This window comes from Heteronotia binoei, chromosome 18, assembly GCF_032191835.1.
Source record: "Heteronotia binoei isolate CCM8104 ecotype False Entrance Well chromosome 18, APGP_CSIRO_Hbin_v1, whole genome shotgun sequence".
NCBI lineage: Eukaryota > Metazoa > Chordata > Lepidosauria > Squamata > Gekkonidae > Heteronotia > Heteronotia binoei.
The window spans coordinates 2,440,285-2,461,351 of NC_083240.1; the positions used below are offsets into that span (position 1 = coordinate 2,440,285).

At 50.9% G+C, this 21,067-nt stretch overlaps 1 protein-coding gene across 1 annotated transcript in view; it reads right to left on the reverse strand.

Annotated features, from left to right (window-relative positions):
* UBR4 (ubiquitin protein ligase E3 component n-recognin 4) overlaps nt 1-21,067 on the reverse strand; it is a 148,850-nt gene that overhangs the window by 95,053 nt on the left and 32,730 nt on the right. Inside the window, 17 exon segments of the mRNA XM_060259383.1 lie at nt 364-591; nt 1,358-1,510; nt 3,087-3,245; nt 4,237-4,419; nt 4,896-5,066; nt 7,404-7,631; nt 8,506-8,653; nt 8,812-8,882; nt 10,986-11,177; nt 11,517-11,580; nt 12,684-12,872; nt 13,902-14,100; nt 14,526-14,626; nt 17,115-17,216; nt 18,113-18,322; nt 18,476-18,633; nt 20,913-21,010. Coding sequence (XP_060115366.1) covers nt 364-591; nt 1,358-1,510; nt 3,087-3,245; nt 4,237-4,419; nt 4,896-5,066; nt 7,404-7,631; nt 8,506-8,653; nt 8,812-8,882; nt 10,986-11,177; nt 11,517-11,580; nt 12,684-12,872; nt 13,902-14,100; nt 14,526-14,626; nt 17,115-17,216; nt 18,113-18,322; nt 18,476-18,633; nt 20,913-21,010 — 2,654 coding nt within the window.

A 21,067-nucleotide genomic window follows, 5' to 3' on the forward strand; every position in this document is an offset into this window, starting at 1 on the left:
GATAAAGGAGATTGTGAGCCACTCTGAGACTCAGAGTGAAGGGCAGGATACAAATCCAATATCATCTTTTTCTTCTTCCATTACTTTAAGCTTGTTCAGAGCAGACACACAAAAAAGCCTCTATATGCTGCGTTAAGCAGTACCCGTGTCACGTGTCACTATAACTCTATTTAGGCTGCTGAAGCACAGTCACGACTCCTGTTAACCAAAAGGCTAGCCTTGCCGCCACCCCCCCCAAAAAAATCAAACTGAGCTTTGAAGTGAGGCCACCCATCTTCCTTCAGCCTAACCCACTTCAAGGCTGGGAGGAACCCTGGGGGTTCTGCGGAAGAATAACCAAACCAGCAAGGAAATCAATGTTACCTTCAGGTCCTCGTGGGCAACCTCAAGGACGTTGGTGACATAGAAGGGGCCGTGCTGGGCGCTGCTGGCTTCCTCCATAAGCTGCGTGTAGATGTAGCCGGCAGAAGACATGATGACCACGATATTTTTGCCCTCCTCATTGAACAGGAAGGTGATGTCCCGGATCTTGGAGCTGGGCAGCAGGAAGTAGAAGGTGGGGCTCAGGGCGTCCACGGAGAGGTCGTAGATCTGGCCGGGGAGAAGGCAGAGTCAGCCATTGGCACAGGGCAGAGGTGACGCAGCAGGCCCACTACTAAGCGTGAGCTGTTCCACGTGTTATCTACATTTCCTGCCCTGACCTTGCTCACGATCCTCTCCTTCTTCCGCTCTGCCCTCACAACAAACAACTCCACGAGGCAGGTGAATCCAAAAGGAAGCGACCAGTCCTCGAGATCACCCAGCAAGCACCAGGAAAGAGCAGGGAATTGTGATGCTCAGTTCCCAGGACATCCTTCTGCCAGCAGCATTTTCAAGACCTAATTCTGATTTGACCCACCTTTAGGGAAGGGCATGAACCTCATCATGAAATTAATTAAGTTCGTGACGAACATCACCCGGGTTGAGGCTTGTGAGCCAAGGGTCATGTGAGTCCGGCCTGCAATGAACCGCTAACAAACTTTCATATTTTTGATAGAGATTTGTGTGGTTTGCGTCAGCGGTTCATACGCAAGTGAAGTCCAAGCGGTGAGGTCACCTACGCATGGTGCGGCTTGCAAATGTTGCCTTTAAATGCCTTTTTGCAAGATCTTCCCCTCCTCCCCTTCTGCTGGCCTTGGGGACCAGCCACCACCACAAAGGAGGGAGGGAAGATCTCAGATCTCCCCCCCACCACACACACACTGCATCACCAACTGCACAAAATGAACTGGGGAGGCCTGTAAAGATTCATGCGTTGCGTGACCCCATGAACTGGGATGAACCTCTATTTCCCCAGTATCTGCCCCTCCCCACCCACCTTCACAAAGTCTGCTGTGACGATGGCAAGCTCGGTCTGCGATCCCGGCAGCCACACAGCTTTAATGATGAAGTTGCCTGTGGCAAGCTGAGGGTGAAGCACCAAGTGGTCCGAGACAGACCCAGAGCTGCTGAACGTCAGGACGTGACAATCCTGGAAAGAGGCACAAAAAAGAGTTCAAAAGTTAAGGCTGGCTCCATTCAGCAGGAGATCTCGAAAGTTTTGGGATATAATATCAAGAAGGCACCAGATATTTTCCTGTTGGGATTACAAATGGAAAAATTTCAAAAGCAAGATAGAACAATACTTTGGTATATGCTTTCAGCTGCACGGACATTATATGCGCAAATGTGGAAACAAGACAAAATACCAGAAGTATGGGAATGGACTCTGAAAGTTATGCATTGGAGTGAAATGGACAAGCTTACAAGAATCTTAAAAGAACAAGATTTAGAGAAATTTAAAAACGACTGGGGAAAGTTTCAAAAATACATTGAAAAACAATGGAACGTTAAAGGACATTTGGTGATCTTTGACAATGGTTCATTTTTAAAGAAACGATATGTGGATTACAGTTTAAAAAATACGGTTATTGGATTACAACTTTTTCTCTTTAGAAGAAATACCATGAAGATGGATTATAATTATAACTTTTGTGTTTTTTGGAGACTTTTTAATAGACAGAATTTATTACCTTATAACAAATGAGATTAAATAGTAACACAGGGACGTTTGCTAAGGGGGCATCACTGCTGGGGGGTCACAAAAGGCGGAGAAAATGTTCTATATGTGTCCTAACATTTAATGACAAATGATGACACGTTATCACAATATATTACAATAAATTGTTTTAAACAAAAGCCCTATACGGCCGAGGACCGACCTACCTGAGGGACCGTCTCTCCCCGTATGAGCCCCAGAGAGCACTGAGGTCAGTAGGGAAAAACAGATTGACCATCCCTGGGCCAAAAGAAGTTAAACTTCAGAATACCCGCGCACGGGCCTTTTCTACCGCGGCCCCATATCTTTGGAATCAGCTCCCAGAGGAGGTGCGGGCCTTGCGGAGCCTTGATCAGTTCCGCAGGGCCTGCAAGACCACCCTCTTCAAGCCGGCGTTTATGAACTGCTGAATTATAAGTGTGTAACAAAGGAAAACGCCAAAACGGTCCGGTTCAGGGACCTTGCTATTATTAGGTCAACTGACAGGGATAGCGTCAAACAACAATGTTACTGTTGGACTTACTGTCAGATTTAGATTTAGTAATGTTTTAATTAAGTATTGATCGCTTTTAATATGCTAATTTTAATGTTTTATTACTGTATTGTTTATTTACGGATACTGTTAGCCGCCCTGAGCCTGCTTTGGCGGGGGAGGGCGGGATACAAATAAAATTTTACTTACTTACAAAAAAGTTAAGGCTGGCTCCCCCACTTAACAGCCCAATACGTGACAAACATAAAACAAAAACCAAGTCCAGTTGCCCTTTAAAGGCCAACAATTTTTTCCCAGTTGGAACAGACATCACTGGGCAAGACAGGCAAGTGGTCTGCATCAGTATAACAAAGCTTCCCTTTGTTGCACGCCAAGATGCAAAGAATCAAACGTTGCCCTCTCAGAACTCAGCCACCGATTTCGTCCCTCATCGCAACTCGACAGGCCGCTGTCCTCCCGAAAGAGAACGCTCAGTCCCCGCTGCGACGACTCCCAGAGGCCAGCTTTCCTTCTCACCTTCAGCCCACAGACAGCCAAGTAGTCCTCTTTGCAAGGATTCCCTGTCAGGCTCAGCACTGTGAAGGGGACCGGGGCGGAGGCCAGGCGGGTCAGGGTCAGCTTGCGCTTGCTGGAGTCGGCTTGCTTGAGCAAAGCTGAGAGCTGCAGCACCGTGATCTACGTTCGAAGACGGAAAGGAAAGGAAAGGAAATGAGGTCTTTGCTGCTCCGAAGTCATTCGGGCTCTCCACACTGCAACACGTTTCTGGTACGCCAGAGGGATGCAAACACACTCAGCGAGAGCACACACGTGCTGCAATGTTTCAAAGGAGCCCAAACTTGTGTGCGTCATGAGCTCTAACACAAGAAAGCACAAAGCTCAGTCAACAGCCCGCTTAAAAGGGAAAGGGCTTGGCTGGACTCATCCAAAGCAACCAGACTGGGGCGCTTTGCCTGGATTTACTCTTTCCCGTGTCATGCCTTACAGCAGGGGTGGCCAACGGTGGCTCCCCAGATGTTTTTCGCTACAACCCCCATCAGCCCCAGCCAGCATAGCCAATGGTTGGGGCTGATGGGAGTTGTAGCCAAAAAAAACATCTGGAGAGCTACCGTTGGCCACTCCTGCCTTACAGGCACAAACACCGTTGCTATCTGCAAGTGATTGTTGGTCATCTGCGTAATCTCTCGCAGCTGCCAGCCTGTAACCCTCAAGGCTGCCGACTCATATCAATTGTGTCTTGGCTCTTTTGCAAACTCTGAGCTCTCCACCACCCTGGCTACACTTTGCCCTGGCAACCCAGATCCTGTGGTGCCAACGCTGCCATCAAAGGCCACAGGGTGGGCAGATTCCACCACCAATGCAACCAGTCCAAAGCCAGTTTGGGGTAGTGGTTAAGTGTGCGGACTCTGATCTGGGAGAAACGGGTTTGATTCTCTACTCCTCCACTTGCAGCTGCTGGAATGGCCTTGGGGCAGCCATAGCTCTGGCAGAAGTTGTCCTTGAAAGGGCAGCTTCTGTCAGAGCCTCTTTCAGCCCCACCTCACAGAGCATCTGTTGTGGGGGAGGAAGGGAAAGCAGATTGTGAGCCGCTCTGAGACTCTTCGGACTGGAGGGCGGGATATAAATCCAGTATCTTCTTCTTCACCCCCCCGCCCCTGCACGGGCTCACCTTGCCCTTCTCGTGGCTGACAGCCAGGTGCTGGCGGCGCCCGTGAGGTGAGGAAAGGACGCACATGGCCACTCGCCGCAGCACGTGAGCGCTGATCAGCTGCCGGATGGTCTGGCCCTGGTCCCCGCTGTAGTTCATGCGGACGTTCTCAAAGGCTCCTTCCTGCGAGCCAAGTGTCGGTACCTGGGCGGTGGGGACAGCAGGCAAGCAAAGCGGTTGGTGGGCCTGCTCCACAAAGGGGCAGCAAAACAGAGCAACGCTCTGCTGCTTTCTTTGGGGAAAGCAGTATGTAGAACTACCAGGCCAAGAGCAACGGCTGTCTTCAGGATAGACGGGAGGGCAGAAAGAAGAAGGGTTCCCCAGGGGTGTTTAGGGGTTTCCTTAACTAGTGAAGGGTGGAGCAACAAAACAGGGCACCCCAGAGTCCTCTACCGAGAGGACTCCTCCATCCTCTTCCCACTCTGATTTTAAACAGAAGATACTCTTTAGCAGGTCGGGTTAAGAGGAAAAAGGAAAGCAAGATCTACATGGCCTGGCCTGAAGTTTTGGACCAAATCCTTGCCACTTCTCCAGGGAGGTGCAAGGATCCCAGCCCCTGCTGTCAGTCCTGCCCCCACCCACACAAACCAGGAAGAACAAGAGAAAACACCAGTCCTCACCATCAACTGATCTGTCATTTCCACCATCTTGTCCAGCGTGTGCAACTCGTTGAGAGCCTGCTGAGCCCGGCTGCTGCTGCCCATAGCTGAGGCCTGCTGGAAGTTGATCTGGATTGCTTCCATGAGGAAGTGCAGCATGTCCAGCACCAGTGGAGCAAAGGAGAAGTTGGCCTGCGGAGCCAAAGGAGACCGCCAGAGCTTGAGCTGCCATTGCTTCAACCCTCCGGACAAACCAGGCCAAGCTCCTGACTCAAAAGCAGGCAACCAAGATGACCAAGGGGATGGAAGCCCTGTCCTATAAGGAAGGCTAAAGAGTCTGGGACTTTCAGGTTTGGGGAAAAAGCAGCTAAGCAGGGACATGATAGAGAATGATCAAGTTATGCACGGGGTAGACAAAGTGGACAGAAAGTACTTCACGTTGGGCCTCCTCAGGGAGAGTGTGCATGCACTGCCATGTTTCAGAGGAACCCAAATTCGTATGGACATATGAAGCTGCCTTATACTGAATCAGACCTTTGGTCCATCAAAGTCAGTATTGTCTTCTCAGACTGGCAGCGGCTCTCCAGGGTCTCAAGCTGAGGTTTTTCACACCTATTTGCCTGGACCCTTTTTTGGAGATGCCAGGGATTGAACCTGGGACCTTCTGCTTCCCAAACAGATGCTCTACCACTGAGCCACCGTCCCTCCCCAAATGTGTCATGAGTTCTAACACAAGGAAGCACAAAGCTCAGTCTTCCTCTCTCTTCTCAAAGTACTAGAACTTGAGGGCACCCAATGAGGCTGATGAGTAGAACGGTTAGGATAGACCAAAAACTCTTCTTCACGGGGCTCTCTTTGTAGCAGAACTCCTTAGTAGGCCCTGCACTAAGAGCCCTGTAATGCTTGGAGGATTGGCTCCATCAGGGGTGTATGGCCTAATATGCAAAGGAGTTCCTGCTACAAAAAAAACCTTCACTCAACAAGTGAGTAAAATGTGGATTCTGCTGCCGGAAGATGCAGTGGTGGCCACAAGCAGAGACAGCTTTAAGGGGTGTATTTAAATGGCAAATAGAGGGATTCATGGAGAAAAGGTCTGTCTGTGGCTACCAGCCATGGTGACTAAAGAGAAACCTCTGAATCCCAGAGCCAGAAGGCAACATCAGGGGAAGGCCTTGGCCTTTGTGCCCTGTTTGTTTGGCCCTGCAGGGCAACTGGCTGGTCACGGTGTGAGACAGGAAGCTGGACTAGATGGACATAAGAATTTAAGAACATAAAGAGAAGCCATGCTGCATCAGGCCAATCGCCCATCCAGTCCAACACTCTGTGGCCAAAAAACCCAGATGCCATCAGGAGGTCCATCAGTGGGGCCAGGACACTAGAGGCCCTCACACTTTGCACCCTCCACAAGCACCAAGAATACAGAGCATCACTGCCCAGACATAAGAGAAGCCATGTTCCAACTCTATGATTCTATGATTATTAGGAAGGGAACCGAAAACAAATCAATCAACTCATGGGCATTCGATGAAATTGCTGAGCAGTCGGGTTAAAACGGATAAAAGGAAGTACTTCTTCACCCAAAGGGTGATTAACATGTGGAATTCACTGCCACAGGAGGTGGCGGCTGCAAGCATAGCCACCTTCAAGAGGGGGTTAGATAAAAATATGGAGCAGAGGTCCATCAGTGGCTATTAGCCACAGTGTGTGTGTGTGTGTGTGTGTGTGTGTGTGTATATATATATTTTGGCCGCTGTTTGACACAGAATGTTGGACTGTATGGGCCATTGGCCTGATCTAACATGGCTTCTCTTATGTTCTTATGTTAATCAGAATTATAATGTCACTGTATAAATCGATGGTGTGGCCTCATTTGGAATACTGTGTCAAGTTCTGGCCACTGCACCTCAAAGAAAGATATTCTCTGTTTTTCACAATTGAAGAATTTATGGGCACTCAAGGAAATTAATGAGCAGTAGGTTTACAACAGATAAAAGGAAACATTCCTTCACCCAAAGAGTCATTAGCACATGGTATTCACCGCCACAGGAAGCAGTGGTGGCTACAAGCATAAACTGCTTCATGAGGTGACTGAATAAACATTTGGAGCAAAGGTTCATCAGTGGCTGTTAGCCACAACGTCTAGATGGAACTCTGTCTGGAACCGTGATGCTCTGTATTCTGGGTGCTTGGGGGAGGGGTGACAGTGGGAGGGCTTCTGGTGTCCTGGCCCCACTGATGAAACTCCTGATGGCACCTGGGGGTTTTTTGGCCACTGTGTGACACAGAGTGTTGGACTGGATGGGCCACTGGCCTGATCCAACATGGCTTCTCTTATGTTCTTATGTTCATGTTGGATCAAGCCAATGGCCCATCCTGTCCAACACTCTGTGTCACCCAGTGGCCAAAAAACCCAGGTGCCATCAGGAGGCCCATCGGTGGGGCCAAGGGCATGATCTAGCAGGACCCTTTTTGTGTTCTTCCAGCAGCAGGAGGCTGCTCTCCTAGCACTGACAACCGTGCAGGCCATACCTGGGACTGCAGCTGCTCCCGACAGCCCTCCACGTTCCTGCACAGGCTGCTCTTCTTGGGCTTCTCCTCGTCGGAGCCTCGCCCGTCACTGATGCAGACTTTGGACTTGTCTGTGGGAGAGGTGCTGGAGTGCCGTACGACGCTCTCAGGAACACGGGGCTCGCTCTGGAAGGCCGACTCCTTCATAGTGGAGCTCATGCCGCTGCTGGGGGTTCTCTTCACTAAGGCCTTGGGAATCAAGAGAAATGGCACAGATGTTGCTCCAGCCCTTGAAAGGCATCCCTGGGGCTTCTCTGGCACTCCTGGCTGCCTTGGCTCAGCCTGCTAGCAGCACAGACTGAACTCTTCAAGCACCGTGACCCTCGTTCTGGACTTGGCCACCATGGTCCGGATGTGGAACTGAAACCAAGGAGGCCTGCCCCTGGGTCAAACAACTCAAAAAGAGCAGGTGAAAGGCACCACGGACTTCACACCACAAAGCAAGGGCAGGTTCCCAAAGGCTAAGACTCTTAAGGAACAGAGAAGGTGGCAGCTCCTTCAAGACCCTTGGACCAAAAAAAAAATCTACCTGGGCTCTGGAGGATTCTCACCACCCACAAAAGCGAGCTCTTAATCCAGCTCCTATAAAAATCAAGGTGAGAATGCCCCACACTAAAACCAAAGAAATGGAGGGTGCCTTAAAGATCATCTAGTCCAACTCTCTGCTCAGCACAGCAGATCCAAAGTAACATGGTTCCCACCATCACCCTCCTAGGTAACCGGTTCTGAAGTCAAACCTCTCTCACTAGTAGGAATTTCTCCTAATGTTCAATTAAAATTACTCTCCTGGGTCTGGTCTTGCTCTCTGGTGCAGCAGAAACAAAAGGATTGTCACATAAGAGAGGAAAAACAATTATCCACCCTTGCTCAAAATCAAATACACCTTCCCCCTTTAATCTTTCCTTGCTGGACTTGATTCAGACACCCCACCTTCCTCTGAACCTTTCCAATTTCAACACAACCTTCTTAAGGCAAAAAGCCCACAGCCAGAATCTTCTCTAACACAGCCTCGGGGTCCTCACAGCCCTTCTGGTTTCCAAGTTCCCTCCCAAATCCAGCTTACCAGGCAACTGCCATCTTCTTTCGCTCCACAGTCGCAGAAGAATGAACCATACTTGGCGTATGAGATCTCATGGTCTTTGTGGCAAACTTTGGCGCAAACAGTGCAAACTCCGACACCGTCAACCATCTTACAGGTGTGGCAGTGGTACCTGCGTGGTTCGAAGTAAGACACATCGAACATATTTACACGACAATGACTTGCGGGAGACACAGGAACCGACCCCAGCGTGCGACAGTGGAGCCGATGAATGCCAAAGCCACCAGGCAATAAATGCACCCAGCTAAATACCCCACAAGCAAAACTCACCAGTGTTGGTTCATGAATTCTTTCTGTGTGATTGTAAAGGTGCAAAGTTTGTTGCAGAGGGAGTCTTCATCCTACCCGCACACACAAAAACAGAAAGACGTTTAGCCAGGAGAGACAGTTTGGTGTAGTGGTGAAGTGTGTGGACTCTTATCTGGGAGAACCGGGTTTGATTCCCCACTCCCCCACTTGCAGCTGCTGAAATGGCCTTGGGTCAGCCATAGTGGTTAAGTGTGTGGACTCTTATCTGGGAGAACTGGGTTTGATTCCCCACTCCTCCACTTGCAGCTGCTGGAATGGCCTTGGGTCAGTCATAGTGGTTAAGTGAGCGGACTCTTATCTGGGAGAACCGGGTTTGATTCCCCACTCCTCCACTTGCAGCTGCTGGAATGGCCTTGGGTCAGCCATAGTGGTTAAGTGAGCGGACTCTTATCTGGGAGAACCGGGTTTGATTCCCCACTCCTCCACTTGCAGCTGCTAGCATGGCCTTGGGTCAGCCATAGCTCTGGCAGAGGTTGTCCTTGAAAGGGCAGCTGCTGTAGGAGCCCTCTCCAGCCCCACCCACCTCACAGGGTGTTTGTTGAGGGGGAGGAAGGGAAAGGAGATTCTGAGCAGCTCTGAGACTCTTCGGATTGGGAAGCAGGATATAAATCCAATATCATCTTCTTCTACAAGCTATATAACATTGCCAGCTCTGGGTTGGGAAATACCTGGAAATTCTTGGGGTGCGGCCTGGGGGAAGCTTGATGTGGGGAGAGGAGGGGAGGGACCTCAGCAGGTTAAAACGCTATACAGTCCATCCTCCGAAGCCACCGTTCTCTCCAGTGGAACTGATCTCTTTTGTCTGGAGATCAGTTGCAATAGCGGGAGATCTAGCAGCTCTTCCCACCCTCACTAACAGTAGACAGGACAGGAAACCTCTTTTTGGCCTATAAAGCTGCACAGACAAAACAGGTGTTCACAAGCCTGAATCTTCTTTTATAGAAAAATCTTGCCTGTGCACAGAAGAGCAGTTTTCTCCCCAATGTGCTAGTTTTTTTCCCACTGCAGAGATTTAAGTTGCTCTTTTTTGCAAAGGAAAGCATGCAGTCATGCAAGCCCCCTTTGAAGCAACCCAGCCCAAGGTGGAGTAGGCACCTCACACAAAAACAGCAGCATGTGCATGACCCTGACGAAGCAGGCTCTGTGCAACGAAAGCTGCTGCCTTGCCTCACTTGAGGAATAAAGAGCTCCCTACAGCACCATTTCAGGCCTTGGATGGAGCATTCCAGCAGAAGAAATGCACTTGTTTTGGAGGCCTGGCCCCCTTCGCTTGTTGCAGCACAAAGGAATGGCAATTTTGAGCCACCTGAGTGGCTGCCCTTCCTTTCTTCTGCAGCAGACTCAGTGCAAATCCAAGTCCAAGTGCGGTCTCCTTTGGAATACTGTGTACAATTCTGGTCACCGCACCTCAAAAAGGATATTATAGCACTGGAAAAAGTGCAGAAAAGGGCAACTAGAATGATTAAAGAGTTGGAACACTTTCCCTAAGAAGAAAGGTTAAAATGCTTGGGGCTCTTTAGCATGGAGAAATGTCGACTGAGGGGTGACATGATGGAGGTTTACAAGATAATGCATGAGATGGAGAAAGTAGAGAAAGAAGTCCTTTTCTCCCTTTCTCACAATGCAAGAACTCGTGGGCATTCAGTGAATTTGCTGAGCAGTCAGGTTAAAACGGATAGAACGAAGTACTTCTTCACCCAAAGGGTGATTAACATGTGGAATTCACTGCCACAGGAGGTGATGGCGGCTACAAGCACAGACAACTTCAAGAGGGGGTTAGATAAAAATATATATATATTGGCCACTGTGTGACACAGAGTGTTGGACTGGATGGGCCATTGGCCTGATCCAACATGGCTTCTCTTATGTTCTTATGTTCAAATCCTCCAAAATGAGTATCTTTCTTACTCTGGAATGCTAGGGCCATGTGCTCTATCCATTCCAGAACCTGGACACTGCCACCCACCCCATCTGGCCTCAGGGCAATGGCCTTTCCTTTTGCTTTCTCCTGCGCACTGCTATCATCTCTGGACTCTGCTACTGAGGCCACATTTGAACTCAAGAGCTTCCTAGCCCACAGGTCTACCTTCTGCTCCCCAGGCAAGCCTGCTCTACATCCATCCTACTCCACCCACCGAGTCTTCAGCTTGCGAATCTTCCTCTTCCACAGCCAGCTCTTCCACCCAATCGGAGTCCACCTCGATGGCCCTCTCCTCGCCGTCCACCGAGAGGTGGGGGGTGCCCTGGCTGCCAGTCTGGCTCAGGGCGTTGGTGACGTCAGCCAGGTAGGACACAATGTGGCAGGTGCACTCCAGGACGGTTGCGTGCTGCAGGAGATCATTAAGCAGAGACCCAACTTAATTAGCAGTCCTCTTCATCGGATTTAGTTCTTAATCCGTTAAAGAAACCAAGTCCAGTAACAATAACTTCTTTATGCCCAACTTGTTTACTAGGATTCCCTAAAAGCCCATGCATGGAAAACAGCCATTTCTCCTTCTCTTTCAGGAGAAAAAAGCTTACAAGAAGAGCTTCAGACCTCCCCCAGAAATAAGGGGCCTCTCAGGCTGAGAAGTTCCACCGTCTCTTCTTTTTGCACCCAGCTCTGCCCTCTGTCACGTGGATCGCAAGGGACTGAGGCACCCCAAAAACCCGTCTTCCCATCTTACCTTGCCGTGCATGACGTTGGCGTTCATTTTCTCAATCACGTTCTTCTGAGACAAGTATTTCTTGCTGGAAAGGCACAAGGAGGCGGCCTCAGAAACAAAGCAGCAAACTGGCTGACCCTTTGCTGCTAGCCTCAGACCTCACGGAAGGTGGCGGAACCCACCGTCAACACCCTCCACCCTTCACACAGAGACACAGTCCCAACATCACACCTCTGGCAGAGCCACAATGAACCCTCCCAGACAGCCCGCCTTCTGCCCCCAAAGCCCCATGAGATGGCTGGGGCTAATGGCAGGAAAAAACAGAGCCTTGCTGCCATAGCAACCAGACCGCAGCTTGGCTGCAAGACAGGCCTGTGCCCCTGCTGCTGGGGCAATGGAAGCCAGCATCTTGAGGCTCTCTGCTCTTCTGCAACTTGGCATCAGCCATTAGCAACCCACTGCTGGCCTAACCCATTGGCAAGCCAGGATTTCAGTTAAATGCAAGTGAGAACAACTTAAACCTGGAGCGTACTGAAATCTCACTGGCTGCTTTGGCCAGAGCAGCTCTTCTGGGATACCGGGAGCTTGAACTGCACAGCCACGTGAGACTGCTGCTGGTGGGGTGGGCTAGATGGGAATGCCTAGATGGGAAGCCTTACTAAGCTCCAAACTGCAGCCACAATTCAGGAAAGGTTCCTATGGACACCTTCCCCCCCCCACTGCCCCAGCGATTTTGTGACACTGGACTCCCAACTTCGTTCTGCTGCTTCAAACCAACACGGCTACCACGACCTGAATCTATTCTAAAGAAGCCGCTCCCCATAACAGGAGTTTCCAAGCAGCTGGTGACACAATGCAGGATGGTGCCTGTCTAAAAGGCTCTGCATGGGCACAAGTATCTGGACTGTGGCTTAAAAACCAAGAAGCAGAAGTTACAGCAGATGCCTCAAAGCTTTGAAATGGAGCAGCTGCCTTTGGACAGAGGAGGCCTTGACACCTTCAACAGCAAGCCTGGGAAGGCCTTCAGCCGAAGACTGAGGGGTCAGGAACCACCACTGGGTGTAAAGAACACGTCACACTAAACGGGCTGCCCATTTGTTGCCAGATCAGCTCCTCAACAGCCTCAGCCAGTTGTCAGCAACCTCAAAGAGACACCCACCCACCCACCCCTCAAATGTCATCTCTTACCATCTCCCCAGCCAATCGACTGCTGCGCTGTGAAGCTGGAGATGCCCCGCCCCTTGCCCGGCGCCAGCCAAGGTAGCCATGACGACCATGAGCTCAGGGAAGCCGGTCCCGTCGCCATTTGCCAGCATCTCCGTGGCCATCGGGATGAGGGTGGTCAGGAGGACGGTGCAGGCGCCTTCGCCAACTTGGCTGGGGATGAAGAGGGCAGGCGGGACTCAGCAAGACCCAGGTCAAGTTTTGCATACTCTTTTCAACATAAACTCCTTGCTGGCATATCCGAGTGCCCCAATCACATATATAACCAGATCCCTGTTTGAACTCTGTGACTGATTCAAGCAGCGGCATTCAGCCAGCCTTTTCCACTCATGCCAAAACCAAACAGAGCAGGAGGGACCCATCCCAGGGGATGGTTCAACAACAGCACAAGTGAAATTCAAAGAGAAAAGAAAGAAAGAAATGCAGAAGATAAATATACAGAAGGTAGATACATCTACAGTTTTAAGGGGGTGTAATGGCACTCTTGAGATTGTCTGTCCGTCTGTCTATCTAGGCATTTTCTTTCTCTCTCTCTCTCTCTTAGTTGGTAGTTTTTAAAATGTTTAATCCCATTATAAACTGTATGTATGTTTTATAATTGATTGTAGCAATTTTACCTCTGTTCTCTCAGCACAATTTATATGGGTTACTGTTACCGGCATTGGTTTTATCTGTATTGTTTTTGCTGGCTTCTGCTGTGAATAAACTTGATCTATCTATCTATCTATCTATCTATCTATCTATCTATCTATCTATCTATCTATCTATCTATCTATCTATCTATCTATCATCCTCTCTCTCTCTATCTTCTATCTCTCTATCTATTTATCTATCTACCTACCTACCTACCTACCTACCTACCTACCTACCTACCTACCTACCTACCTACCTACCCACCCATCCATCCATCCATCCATCCATCTATCTATCTATCTATCTATCTATCTATCTATCTATCTATCTATCTATCTATCTATCTATCTATCTATCTATCTATCTATCTATCTATCTATCTATCTATCTATCTCCATCCATCCATCCATCCCACTTAGTACTGCTTATACAGCTACTGTCTGAAGCAGAAGTTAGAACAAAAAATTACTTTAAGTAATTTCAGCCCCCCCCCCCGCCCCTGTTTTCTGTCTGCCCCGCCGGCTGCCAGGGATGGGTCCCCAAACGCACCTGTTCTCTCGAACGATGTAGGTGGTGAGGAGCTGGAGCAGCTGCCTGTTCTCCTGAACCACGTCCAGCTGGTCGGACTCCTTGGGGGGCGAGGTGGTCATCCGCGTCAGCCAAGCCTGAAGGCGCGATGGCTCCACGCAGGCCAGCTGGGCCAGGGAGCCGCAGAGGCGCAGGAGGCTGGGGTTAGGGCTCTTCTCCGCTGAAAGGGAAGAGGCAGATCAGAGGAGGAGACCAGGAAGGCAGACCCGGGGCTCTGGACTGCACACATTTCCCATTCGCAGAAATATTCTATGCCACGGAAAGGTGCACTGCACCCATCAAGACAGTTCACCTCCCAAGTCAGCAGCAGCAATACACAACCACAAGAACAAATGCAAAATAATGGTTAGAGTGCTGGACTAGAATCTGAGAGACCCAGGTTCGAATCCCCACTCTGTCATGGAAGCCCCCGGACTGACCCAGGGCCAGTCCCTTCCTCTCAGCCTAGCCTCCTCCACAGGGCTATTGTGAGGATAAAATGGAGAAGGATGCAAGCTGCCTTCTGTCCCCAGGGGACAGAAAAGCGAGGTATAAATGACATCACCAACAAATAATAATAATGAAATGCGAAAGAGGTCCACTCACTCAGCTGGAAGAGCTTGGTGAAAAACTTCAGCACTCTGTTGCAGAATTTTGCAGAGAGGTTTTCATTGGCCGTAGCCATCATGATCTGGACCAGCTCTCCACTAGTTGGGAGGAAAAAAAGGAAAGGGAAGGAAGGAGGGAACAAGACAATGAGAGAAGATGTCTGGGACCTAAAGAACTGCACAAGTAGGTCCATGGGACTTTGTGGTTTTGTGTTTCTCTAATGGCAACACGTTTCCCAGAAAACCACTTTGGAAACTAGGGGGATTTTCTTGCTGGGATATGGGGTGGAGAAGCCTGCTGTTCGCAGGAAGGCGGCCAGAGAGCCCCACCACTAGGTGGCACTGTTTCACTCCAAGGCTTTCCCAGCTCCCTGTCTTCTGCCACTTCCTCCCTGCAAAGTTCTGAAGGCCCACGCCAGATACGAGGCTGGTGCCAAGGCAGCCTCTGATAACGGAAGACCCAAGGGGAAGAGCCACATCAGAACAAACACTGAGGATTCCTGTTCTGGCCAGCTCAGCTGCTCCAAGGCCACCAAGCACCCACCGCTCCCTCCCACCAGCCCAGGTGGCCAAGGGGGGAGATTACAGGCCAGGCAGAAGGGAGGGGCTTCTACTTGGGCCTGCCATTTGGGGTCTGCTGCTAGCAGCAGCATCAAGGGACCTCTGCAGCAGTACGGGCTGAAGCGGACCAAGCTGCAGAACACACCACTGTGTTGCGGGGCCTAAACCAGGCTGAGCTCCCCGCTCTGCCATTCAGTCTCTGCTGCTATGTTGTGAGGCAAAATGGGGCTGCCACCCTTACAGGAACAACCCGATTGTAACAAAGAGAGGCTACACCCCATAGTAGGGACATGAGAGAGGATTACAAGATTATGCACGGAATAGAGAAGGCAGAGAAAGAAGTCCTTTTCTCCCTTTCTCACAATACAAGAACTCGTGGGCATTCAATGAAATTGCTGAGCAGTCGGGTCAAAACGGACAAAAGGTAGTCCTTCTTCACCCAAAGGGGGATTAACACATGGAATTCACTGCCACAGGAGGTGGTGGCAGCTGCAAGCATAGCCAGCTTCAAGAGGGGATTGGATAAACATCTGTAGCAGAGGTTCATCAGTGGCTATTAGCCACAGGGGACAGATGGAACTCAGTGTGTGGGGCAGTAATGCTCTGACTTCTTGGTGCTTGTGGGGGGTGGGCTACAGTGGGAGGACTTCTAGTGTCCTGGCCCCACTGATGGACCTCCTGAAGGCACCTGGTTTTTTGGCCCCAGTGTCACACAGAGTGTTGGACTGGAGAGGCCACTGGCCTGATCCAACATGGCTTCTCTGATGTTCTTATTGACAAACAATAAGGCTTTCACTCATATCCCATGAAAGGATTTCACATATACACATGAAGCTGCCTTCTACTGTATCAAACCCTCAGTCCATCAGAGTCAGCAACGTCTATTCAAACTAGAAGAAGAAGAAGAAGAATTGCAGATTTATACCCCACCCTTCTCTCTGAATCAGAGACTCAGAGCGGCTTACAATCTCCCATATCTTCTCCCCCCACAACAGACACCCTGTGGGGTGGGTGGGGCTAAGAGGGCTCTCACAGCAGCTGCCCTTTCAAAGACAACCTCTGCTAGAGCTATGGCTAACCCAAGGCCATTACAGCAGGTGCAAGTGGAAGAGTGGGGAATCAAACCCGGTTCTCCCAGATAAGAGTCCACACACTTAACCACTATGGCTGACCCAAGGCCATTCCAGCACCTGCAAGTGGAGGAGTGGGGAATCAAACCCGGTTCTCCCAGATAAGAGTCCACTCACTTGACCGAAGGCCATTCCAGCAGGTGCAAGTGGAGGAGTGGGGAATCAAACCCAGTTCTCCCAGATAAGAGTCTGCTCACTTAACCACTATGGCTGACCGAAGGCCATTCCAGCAGCTGCAAGTGGAAGAGTGGGGAATCAAACCCGGTTCTCCCAGATAAGAGTCCACTAGCAGCACCTCTCCAGGATCTCAGGCAGAGGTCTTCGACATCTCCTGCTCCTCTCAACTGGAGATGCCGGGGATTGAACCTGGGACCTTCCGCTGAGCCTCAACACCTCCCCTAACTTCCCACAATGCATGTTGAGTTTATGGAATCTGCTGTCGTAAGGTCACTGCCTTCGAATGGCTTTCAATCTGACACAGCAGCACAGGACAGGTGGAGAGGCAACGTGGAGCCTCCATGGCCAGCGGCAGTGTGTCCTATAAGAACAATTGCAAGGGGAAGGCCTCTGACCTTCAGTGCCTGCTGCTGGTGGGTTTCTCCAAGCTGCACCTGGCTGGCCACTTTGGGGGACACCTCGCAGGACGAATAGTTGGATCCAGCACAGAAGCCCTCCCCACGTGGGGAGTGCTCTACCGGCACTAGTTATTTATTCTGCTTTATTAAGTTGGATTTCCTGGTCACCCTTCCCTGAAAGCTGGGCTTGGAGCGACTTACAACAAACTAGAAACAACAAAGATATTCCATCAGAATTTTTAAAAACCTGTGTTCTTAACAGCGTCCCAATCAAAGAACGGTCAAAATAACCGGCTGCTGTAAGAAGAAAGCGGCCCTCACCTCTCCGAGAAAAACTCTTCCATGGCTTTGCGGGCCTGGCTGCTCTCCAGCTGCTTCTCCAGGTGCTGCAAGCACTCCTCCAGGATTGTTTCGTCAAGGCCACTGGGAGGGGGAGGGGGAGGGAGGAGGGTAACGATAGAGTCCACGAAAGCACAGGCACTTTGAGGCCAGGAGGAGGGAAGCTCCTGAACTGGGCAAATCTGCAACTGCTCAGGTCTGGACAGAGTCCTTTAAAAGCACTTTTGTGAATGAGACAGAGGTTGACAAAAAGTGTTGTCAACTCTGTAACAGTTAACACAACCACAAGGTCCTCTCTCATGGGGGGGGGGCTTCAAGTAAGCACATGGGGAGGGTCACACAAGAGCCATGGATCCACGAGATACCCCAAATGCAAATGAGTAACATGTGGAATTCACTGCCACAGGAGGTGGTGGCGGCCACAAGCATAGCCAGCTTCAAGAGGGGGTTAGATAAAAATATGGAGCAGAGGTCCATCAGTGGCTATTAGCCACTGTGTGTGTGTGTGTGTGTGTATAATTTTTTTTGGCCACTGTGTGACACAGAGTGTTGGACTGGATGGGCCATTGGCCTGATCTAACATGGCTTCTCTTATGTTCTTATATCGGGGGAAAGTGATGCTCTGTATTCTTGGTGGTTGTGGGAGGGGGGAAGCAGTGGGAGGGCTTCTGGTGTCTTGGCCCCACTGATGGACCTCCTGATGGCACCTGGGTTTTTGTCCACTGTGTGACGCAGAGTGTTGGACTGGATGGGCCACTGGCCTGATCTAACAGGGCTTCTCTTATGTCTGGGGCAGTGATGCTCTGTCTTCTTGGTGCTTGGAGGGGGGACAGTGGGACGGCTTCTAGCCCCAGAGATGGGCCTCCTGATGGTACCTGGGTTTTTGTCCATTGCGTGACGCAGAGTGTTGGACTGGATGGGCCATTGGCCTGATCTAACATGGCTTCTCTTAGGTTCTTATGTTCACCAAAGCCGAGTACCTGTTGGGGTCGGAGTGGTTGGCCAGGATGTTGTAGCAGCCCATGATCAGCTTCTCATAGACACGGGACAGGAACTCATCAGACTCTGCCGGGCCCAGGATCCTCTCCAGGGAGTTGCTGCTGATCTCAGCCACGCTCTCCGTGCTGGTCTCCAAGAGGAGAGGCAGGAGGGTGCGGATCACCTGCGAGGGGTTCAATTCGTCTGACCACCTGGTGGGAGAGAGAAGAGACGGTCAGAGAGCTTCCCCGCCAGGAAGACACGGAAGCAACCATCACCACAGTCTGGGCCCTGCAACCCAGCGATCAAGTTCGCAGGCCTGGTGGGAAGGAAAAGGACGCTGCACTGACGAGGTCTGCACTCACACAACAAGGTCCCCGGTGAGTCTGACCAAGGAGAGGAGGCTGCGCTTCAAGGAAGCCGCGAGAGGGAGGCTCTGGCTGCAAAGGGTACCAAGATGGGCAGCCTGAACGGCACTGATGTAGCTCTCTGCCGGGATTGTGTCGTTCGCAAAAGCGTTGCGCTAAAAAGAAAAAAGCACCAAGAGAAAAAGGAACATGGTTTAGCGAGAGGCAAGGAAACAGAATGCAGAGCAAAAGAAGAAGATATTGGACTTATATTCCGCCCTCCACTCTGAATCTCAGAGTCTCAGAGAGAGGCTCACAATCTCCTTTATCTTCCTCCCCTACAACAGACACCCTGTGAGGTGGGTGGGGCTGAGAGAGCTCTCACAGCAACTGCCCTTAAAAACCTCTGCCAGAGCTATGGCTGACCCAAGGCCATTCCAGCAGCTGCAAGTGGAGGAGGGGGGAATCAAACCCGGTTCTCCCAGATAAGAGTCCACACACTTAACAACTAGAGCTGACCCAAGGCCATTCCAGCAGCTGCAAGTGGAGGAGCGGGGAATCAAACCAGGTTCTCCCAGATAAGAGTCCGCTCTCTTAACCACTATGGCTGCCCCAAGGCCATTCCAGAAGCTGCAAGGGGAGGAATGGGGAATTAAACCTGGTTCTCCCAGATAAGAGTCCGCTCTCTTAACCACTATGGCTGCCCCAAGGCCATTCCAGCAGCTGCAAGGGGAGGAGTGGGGAATCAAACCTGGTTCTCCCAGATAAGAGTCCGCTCACTTAACCACTATGGCTGACCCAAGGCCATTCCAGCAGCTGCAAGGGGAGGAATGGGGAATTAAATCTGGTTCTCCCAGATAAGAGTCTGCGCACTTCACCACTATGGCTGACCCAAGGCCATTCCAGCAGCTGCAAGTGGAGGAGTGGGGAATCAAACCCGGTTCTCCCAGATAAGAGTCTGCGCACTTCACCACTACGGCTGACCCAAGGCCATTCCAGCAGCTGCAAGGGGAGGAGTGGGGAATCAAACCCGGTTCTCCCAGATAAGAGTCCTCTCACTTAACCACTACGGCTGACCCAAGGCCATTCCAGCAGCTGCAAGGGGAGGAGGGGGGAATCAAACCCGGTTCTCCCAGATAAGAGTCCGCTCACTTCACCACTATGGCTGACCCAAGGCCATTCCAGCAGCTGCAAGGGGAGGAGTGGGGAATCAAACCCGGTTCACCCAGATAAGAATCCACACACTTCACCACTATGGCTGACCCAAGGCCATTCCAGCAGCTGCAAGTGGAGGAGTGGGGAATCAAACCCGGTTCTCCCAGATAAGAGTCCTCTCACTTAACCACTATGGCTGATCCAAGGCCATTCCAGCAGCTGCAAGTGGAGGAGGGGGGAATCAAACCCGGTTCTCCCAGATAAGAGTCCTCTCACTTAACCACTATAGCTGACCCAAGGCCATTCCAGCAGCTGCAAGTGGAGGAGCGGGGAATCAAACCAGGTTCTCCCAGATAAGAGTCCATGCACTTAACCACTATGGCTGACCCAAGGCCATTCCAACAGCTGCAAGTGGAAGAGTGGGGAATCAAACTCAGTTCTCCCAGATAAGAGTCCGCGCACTTAACCACTATGGCTGACCCAAGGCCATTCCAGCAGCTGCAAGTGGAGGAGTGGGGAATCAAACCAGGTTCTCCCAGATAAGAGTCCATGCACTTAACCACTATGGTTGACCCAAGGCCATTCCAGAAGCTGCAAGGGGAGGAATGGGGAATTAAACCTGGTTCTCCCAGATAAGAGTCTGCTCACTTAACCACTATGGCTGACCCAAGGCCATTCCAGCAGCTGCAAGGGGAGGAATGGGGAATTAAATCTGGTTCTCCCAGATAAGAGTCTGCGCACTTCACCACTAGGGCTGCCCAAAAGCCATTCCAGCAGGTGCAAGTGGAGGAATGTGGAATCAAACCCGGTTCTCCCAGATAAGAGTTTGCTCACTTAACCACTATGGCTGACCCAAGGCCATTCCAGCAGCTGCAAGTGGAGGAGTGGGGAATCAAACCCGGTTCTCCCAGATAAGCGTCCGCACGCTTAACCACTACACCAAACGGGCTCAAAAGAGGGACATCATCACTGAGGGGTCTGACATGAAGAAGAGGTCTCTTCTAGGCTGGCCAAGACTGTGATGTACTTGAGCTGAGTTTCAGCATCTCTCCCCCAGCAAACACACACCTTGGCTGAGCCCGGCTCTACAGAGGGGCACCGCAATGAGGCAAAAAGGACAGAACCAGGCTGAGAAATGGTTCCCATGGAAGAAAAGTGGGCCCAGACAATCTACACAGGAGGGAAGAAACCAGGAGGGAGGGGCAAGAGCAGTAGTTGATCCCTCTTGGAATGTTCTAGCTGCACCCAACTTCTGATGTTGCATTAAGACAGCTGGAGAGGGTGGAAGGACTGGACTCACCCAAGAACCAATGTTCGGGAACTCGTTGGTATGGATGTTGTTCCACGACTCACACAAGGCTTGCACTGCCGAAGGCAAATTCTGGACAAGAGTCGGCCCTGCATCGGAGAGAAGCGAGGCTCAAAATCCACAGACAAAGCTGGAGGTAGAGGAAG